Raw genomic sequence first — 7,568 nt, forward strand, 5'->3', positions numbered from 1 at the left:
AAAATCACAGCTACTTTATGCAGGCTGTGTGCATTTTACTGTGGACTGACTGTTTTGAAACTTATATGGTAGTTACATAGCACCTAGACCTCAGTTATCGTGAAAAAATCCAGGAAATTTCAGTTTTGACAATATGGGACCTTTAACGCACACCTAAAATTGTGTATTGTTTTTTTTTTTAATGCGACGAATATTCGAAATTCGATTTTTTTTGGACAGCTCTAGTTCTGACTATCTGTGAATCTAAAGAATATGACATTAAAGGGTCATATGATGCGATTTCAAGTTTTCCTTTCTCTTTGGAGTGTTACAAGCTGTTCGTGGTTAATGCTGCTCAATGTGAAAGCACGCACGTGATGGAGATTTATCGCTGATTACAGAACCAGCTTTACTGACAAGATGCGCGTTAAATATCGCATGCGATTTATCGAGCAGCCCTAGATGTGTGCAGCGCATTTTATGGAGGACTGTTTCCTGATCCTGGTAGAGTAGACTACAATGCCGGCAGTTCTGACTCACAGTCTGTAAGTACGTTTTCAAATTTAAAGAATTTGCCACTGATAATTCAAACGTGAGTTTTGAGCAGTGTAGAGTAGAGCTTGTTGTTTGTCATTTTCCTGATCACAAATGCAGACATGGTTTTATGTTTACCCGGCGCGATGCAACGCAGCGCATAAAAAGACAGTATAAGTCATTATAATCAGTAATTATGTCCCCACTGGATGCAACAAATGCCTCGTTTGTAATGGGTTTTATTGGTTTTGTCTCGTCGCTCCGGGACACGGCATCACAATATGGCAAGGGCCGTAACATTTCCGTCACACGCTTGAGGTATTCGGCCAATCACAACGCACTGGATAGCTGGCCAATCAGAGCACACCTCGCTTTTCAGACCGATGAGCTTTGTAAAAATCGACCCGTTTCATAAAGGCGGGGCATAGAGGAGAAACAATAATGTACAGTATGTGGAAAATAATGTGTTTTTTGAACCTTAAACCGCATAAACACATTTCATTACACCAAATACACAAAATAATGTTCTTTTAAGCAACTTCATATGACCCCTTTAATGTCATTAGAGTGTCAATGAACACTACTGCTTATCAGAGTGCTGTACCTAAATGCTTGGCCCTTGCTGGGGTTGTCCGGATACCAGTGACCCTTGTACTTTTCCTGTAATGCTACCGTTAACCGCTCCACAAACAGGTCCAACTTTTCGGCATACAACTTCTCAGCCTTCTTTATCAGCCGCTTTAGGAAAAATACCACCGCTGCTATTTCTTTCTTCATTGTTAGCTGTTCATCTGAAATTCAGGTCCAACTTCTGTGAATACAGAGACTTTTATGAGTACAAATACCACAATAAGACCCTGTGATGTTAATTCAATATGTTCATTAAAGAATGTTCATGTTCATTAAAGAATTCTGAAAATGTGTCCTCACATGTTCCACAAACATATTAAGCAAAACAACTGTTTTCAACATTGATAATACCAATAAATGTCTGTTGAACAGGAAATCAGCATATTAGAATGATTTCTGAAGGATCAGGTGACACTGAAGACTGGAGTAATGGCTACTGAAAATTCAGCTTTGCCATCACAGGAATAAATTACATTTTAAATGGATTAAAATAGAAAACAGCTATTTTAAATTGTAATATTGCTGTTTCTACTGTAATTTTGGTCAAATAAATGCAGTCTTGATGAGCAGAAGACTCATTTAAAACCGTAAAATCGTACACGACTACAAATATTTGAGCATAAATGCAAATTGTTAAAGCAAATTAACTTCTTAATTTATTAAATAATAAAAATGAATACTCAACACATTCATATATTTTATTACTACTACTACTAAATCTAATATTATTAATGATCTGCTTCATACTTTTTTGAAGTTCAGAACAGGTTTCGTTCTAAACCATCAACCCAACAAATTCGAAAACATCATACACCAGAAACATAAGCTCCTAAAAACCGTCTATGGATACTACACCTAACGTTAGTGCGCACTACATCAAGTGATCAACACAAAGCTGGGCGGTCAGACGGCGGGACAGCACAGCAGGATGGCGCGCTGATTACATCTTGACCGTTTGAAAAACAAGGCCATTAAAAGTAACGTTAGCAGTCTATAACAGCACAAGTACATAAAAAAACTCGTTTTTAATTTCCTAAACTACATTACGTGTTAATAATTATTTCATAATTTTGAAATTCTACGTTGTAGTTTAACCTACGAAATTTTTGTAGTGCACTTGCGGCTAAAAAACGTTAAAAAAAACCCAAAAAACCTTTTTGTTCATTAATATATTTTTAAGAGTATTGATGATTATTGCTCTTTATATATGTATAAAAGCTTATTTGGTCAGTTAACGTAGTCAAACTGGAAAAATTAGGTTGCCCAACTGAACTTAAGCAGCTAACGACGGCCTTGTTTAAATGTCGTATATTAAAACTATACTCAATGTTTACAAACCGAAACTAGCTATTTGTAGCCTAGCCGAAGTTAACGTGGCCTCGATTCCATTTTCGGTTGGCTTTTCTGACCGTTTCCTTTACAACCATTAGTTTCAAATTGTTTTTAATTTAATATCTGTTGCTTATAAAAATATATTAGTTTACACGAGCTCGCTACATGACTACAAACAGACATACTGACCGTGTTTTCCTTTCATCCACATGTGGACAACTCCTGCTGCCTAGCGCGCACACACACACACCTCCAGATCTGCTCCGCGCGACTGCGGGTGACGTCACTTTGTCTTGTGCACATGCTCAAAGGAAATGATTCAGGACTCGATTCTTTTGATTCGTGAAGCGAAAGATTCATTGTATATAAAAAAGTAAATTGAAAAAGTAAAATAAAAAAGCCTTTATTATGTTTATGGGTAGAAGAGCACACACATAAATAAATATATGATGGAAGTGTTTTACTCCGTAGATTTGACCAAATCAAACAACAACTAATCAAAATAAGCATACCGTTCAGCAAACGTGAAATACAAGGGATATGGGCCCGTGGTCATTCGGGGAGAAAATTAATGATAAAGTAAAGGCTGGGGGCGCACTAGACTGAGGCATTTTTAGAAATAGGACAGTGGCGCCCTCTGGCTTGAAAAGCGGTGTTTTGCAGGCAAGCAGGTTACACTGGCTTGATGAATTGATAAACTCGTGAACTTGTGATAGAGTGTCTGTGTTCTGAAAATTTGACTTATCAACTCAGAATGACAAATTTCAACACGAGCGGCACATCTTGTCAGCAGGAAATATCTATCAGGATGAATCTACTCTCACTTCAATAAATGTGTTAAAAACATGGGTAGCACTTCATACACTATCACAAGGATAAAATAATGTCACAACCTAGACTACATTAAAACTGAAAACACCAGTATATTCTGAATTAGCAAAACATACTATGATTAATGATTATATGAGGAAAGTCTGATGATTATTATTGTCTTTTTTTTTTGAGTTACAGGTCTACATGTCTCACTGGAATAATTGTTGCTGGCATGAAGGATGACGATCTCTCTGAATACAGAACCTCACTCAGAGTTCAGAGTGGAGAATAAGCTCAGATGTGACAATGGCCCTCACAGGCTGTTGACAGGAGTTAGCAGTGCAGAGATGAACAAAGCTATCTGAATATTATAACCTATAAGGTTCAATCTGTATTCTGATGTTTCTATGCTGAATGAACAGGTGTATTTATGTAAATTGCAATACCTCTAAATCTGTCTCTTTTCTCATAACTTTCAGTAGGAGTCATGTGGAGTACTGTTGGTTGGCTCAGGGATGAGTGGTTTACTCAACACGAGTAGTTCACACAGTCAGATATATTCAGGTATGAATGGAGGGAGAATGATCTATCTGGGTTGGTTTTGTTAATGCTGTATGTGAGAGAGGAGTTCTGAAATTCTCCATTTCTAATCCACATCTGGTCTAGAGCGGAAGGGTAAAACCCCTCAGAGCGGCAAAGCATCATGGGAAATCCACCCAATACTCTTTCACGTGACACAGTCTCAGACACGGGGCGTGCTATCAGAAATATAAGTGTTCGTAAATATCAAAAGCAGATACATGTTACTCTACTAGGCTACCCTCAAATGTCATAATGATTTCGGTTTCTAGTCATAAAATAAAAAATAAAATAAAAACCTTATCAGTCACTTGGACAAATGTTCTTTCTTCCCTCAAAAGCACAGGTTTGATCTTGTCACAGTGCATTTGTATGTGCATCATTTATCTGCAGGTTTGATACCTCAAATGCCATTTAAGTTTCTTGAATCCAAATGAATCTACAGTGATTTCTACATGAGTGTTTTGTCCATAATTGTTCTTTATAATTACCGAGCACAATTTATTATTAGTTTGCAGTTCCACTATGAAACTTTCACTGTCATTTGATGGTTTATTTACAGCTGATATTGACTGACATTCCTCGATGAACAGTCTGAACTGAGGTGCTGTTAAACAATGCATGTCCAGCTATAAAAACTGAAAAAGACAGGGCTATAATAATAATGATAATAATAATAATAAATAAGACAATTAAATTTTAATCCGTACAAAATTCTCTCTCTCTCTCTCTCTCTCTCTCTCTCTCTATATATATATATAATATAGCGTAATGTATATAGGCACTAATATATATATATATATATATAAAATTTCCCAGATTAAATACAAATATTACCAGAAAAAAAAAGACAGGAGCATCCACACACATGTGGTAACAAAGGCACACTTCGATGATATCTGTGGAGAAAACAGAAAGAGAAATATTGCCATAGTCTATTTTTAGGCTATTGTGTTACTGGTCCTTTTCACGTTTGAGTTTTGAATACGGAAATAAACCATAGCAGTGTAAACATCTATGGAGCTAAAAGGGAGACCATAGCAAATATAATTTTCCCCAATGGAAAAATAAAAAAAAACTGTGTGTAACTGGCCTTCGGTACTCTTGGCAGGATGAAAAACAAAACTTTTATTCAATACTTTTATCCACTCACTTTACCATCACTAGAAAGCTGTCACTCATCTCAGCTCGCGATCTCATAACGTTCCTGTAACGATCTCTGGAAGGAGGGACCCAAAAGCATACTTAACTCTAATTTATTGAAGCACAATAATAAACAGTACGAGCCAAATTGCTCCAGACCAGTTCTGGACCAGGTGGAGACAGGAGAATAGTCAGGCAAGCATGGTCAAAGTCCGGGGCAGTCCACCAGCAACCAAATCCAATTCAGAAGACAAGAAAACAGAATCAGGCAGGCGAGAAGGGGTCACGGGTTGTGCTGCGAAGCAAGGCGAAGGAGACAGCAGGTAAAGTCCAAAACTCATATTCAGGTATGAATGGAGGGAGAATGATCTATCTGGGTTGGTTTTGTTAATGCTGTATGTGAGAGAGGAGTTCTGAAATTCTCCATTTCTAATCCACATCTGGTCTAGAGCGGAAGGGTAAAACCCCTCAGAGCGGCAAAGCATCATGGGAAATCCACCCAATACTCTTTCACGTGACACAGTCTCAGACACGGGGCGTGCTATCAGAAATATAAGTGTTCGTAAATATCAAAAGCAGATACATGTTACTCTACTAGGCTACCCTCAAATGTCATAATGATTTCGGTTTCTAGTCATAAAATAAAAAATAAAATAAAAACCTTATCAGTCACTTGGACAAATGTTCTTTCTTCCCTCAAAAGCACAGGTTTGATCTTGTCACAGTGCATTTGTATGTGCATCATTTATCTGCAGGTTTGATACCTCAAATGCCATTTAAGTTTCTTGAATCCAAATGAATCTACAGTGATTTCTACATGAGTGTTTTGTCCATAATTGTTCTTTATAATTACCGAGCACAATTTATTATTAGTTTGCAGTTCCACTATGAAACTTTCACTGTCATTTGATGGTTTATTTACAGCTGATATTGACTGAAATTCCTCGATGAACAGTCTGAACTGAGGTGCTGTTAAACAATGCATGTCCAGCTATAACAACTGAAAAAGACAGGGCTATAATAATAATGATAATAATAATAATAAATAAGACAATTAAATTTTAATCCGTACAAAATTCTCTCTCTCTCTCTCTCTCTCTCTCTCTCTCTATATATATATATAATATAGCGTAATGTATATAGGCACTAATATATATATATATATATATAAAATTTCCCAGATTAAATACAAATATTACCAGAAAAAAAAAGACAGGAGCATCCACACACATGTGGTAACAAAGGCACACTTCGATGATATCTGTGGAGAAAACAGAAAGAGAAATATTGCCATAGTCTATTTTTAGGCTATTGTGTTACTGGTCCTTTTCACGTTTGAGTTTTGAATACGGAAATAAACCATAGCAGTGTAAACATCTATGGAGCTAAAAGGGAGACCATAGCAAATATAATTTTCCCCAATGGAAAAATAAAAAAAAACTGTGTGTAACTGGCCTTCGGTACTCTTGGCAGGATGAAAAACAAAAACTTTATTCAATACTTTTATCCACTCACTTTACCATCACTAGAAAGCTGTCACTCATCTCAGCTCGCGATCTCATAACGTTCCTGTAACGATCTCTGGAAGGAGGGACCCAAAAGCATACTTAACTCTAATTTATTGAAGCACAATAATAAACAGTACGAGCCAAATTGCTCCAGACCAGTTCTGGACCAGGTGGAGACAGGAGAATAGTCAGGCAAGCATGGTCAAAGTCCGGGGCAGTCCACCAGCAACCAAATCCAATTCAGAAGACAAGAAAACAGAATCAGGCAGGCGAGAAGGGGTCACGGGTTGTGCTGCGAAGCAAGGCGAAGGAGACAGCAGGTAAAGTCCAAAACTCTCAGTTTAATAATGGACTCAAAACTCACAAGAGAAAACACAACGTAGTATAACGTGACCAGACAACGAGTGACAGAAAGGGAGCAACTTAAATACAAAGATCAGGATAATGAACTAAATAGATAAACTAATAAAGCTCAACGAGACCAGGAACATAACCAAATAAGGGCACACAGGAACTAAAACAAAACAGAAGACAGGAAAACCCAGGGGTCCTTGACAACTAAAAGGGTAACATAACATTTTTTTCTTGCTGAGCAAAACTTTTCTCTATTGGGCGGACATTTCGGCCACCTGAGCAAAAACATTCTTTATACCAGACCTGTACAGCGCGCACAAAAAAAGTGTGTAACTTTTAACTTTAATGTACTATTTGCATTTAATTTGACCCGTGACTAAATTATGTATTTTAGGTTACCTGAGAAAACTTTTTTTTTTTTTTAACAGTATAATACACTGCCATTCAAAAGTTTGGGATCAATAATGTTTATTAAAGAAGTTTCTTATGCTCATCAAGGCTGTATCTATTTGATTAAAATACTGAATATTATTTCACAAAATAATATTTTGAAATATTGCATTTTAAAATAAAAGTTTTCCATTTTAATATACTTTAAAATATAATTTATTCCTGTGATCAAAGCTGAATTTTCAGCATCATTACTCCAGTCTTCAGTGTCACATGATCCTTCAGAAATCATTCTAATATGCTGAT

The 7,568-nt window shown here is 36.7% G+C and overlaps 1 protein-coding gene and 1 pseudogene across 1 annotated transcript in view; both read right to left on the reverse strand.

The window, feature by feature from the left end:
* LOC107699262 (protein BTG3-like) overlaps positions 1–2,765 on the reverse strand; it is a 7,754-nt gene extending 4,989 nt beyond the window's left edge. The window contains exons 1-2 of the mRNA XM_016500462.1: positions 2,665–2,765; positions 1,118–1,324 (exon numbers count right to left, since the gene is read on the reverse strand). Coding sequence (XP_016355948.1) covers positions 1,118–1,290 — 173 coding nt within the window. The 5' untranslated portion in view covers positions 1,291–1,324; positions 2,665–2,765. The remainder of the gene's footprint in view (positions 1–1,117; positions 1,325–2,664) is intronic.
* A 928-nt stretch (positions 2,766–3,693) lies between these two features.
* LOC107699244 (uncharacterized) lies at positions 3,694–5,028 on the reverse strand (annotated as a pseudogene).
* Positions 5,029–7,568: the final 2,540 nt, after the last annotated feature.

Source organism: Sinocyclocheilus anshuiensis, unplaced genomic scaffold (assembly GCF_001515605.1).
Source record: "Sinocyclocheilus anshuiensis isolate Anshui unplaced genomic scaffold, SAMN03320099.WGS_v1.1 scaffold334, whole genome shotgun sequence".
NCBI lineage: Eukaryota > Metazoa > Chordata > Actinopteri > Cypriniformes > Cyprinidae > Sinocyclocheilus > Sinocyclocheilus anshuiensis.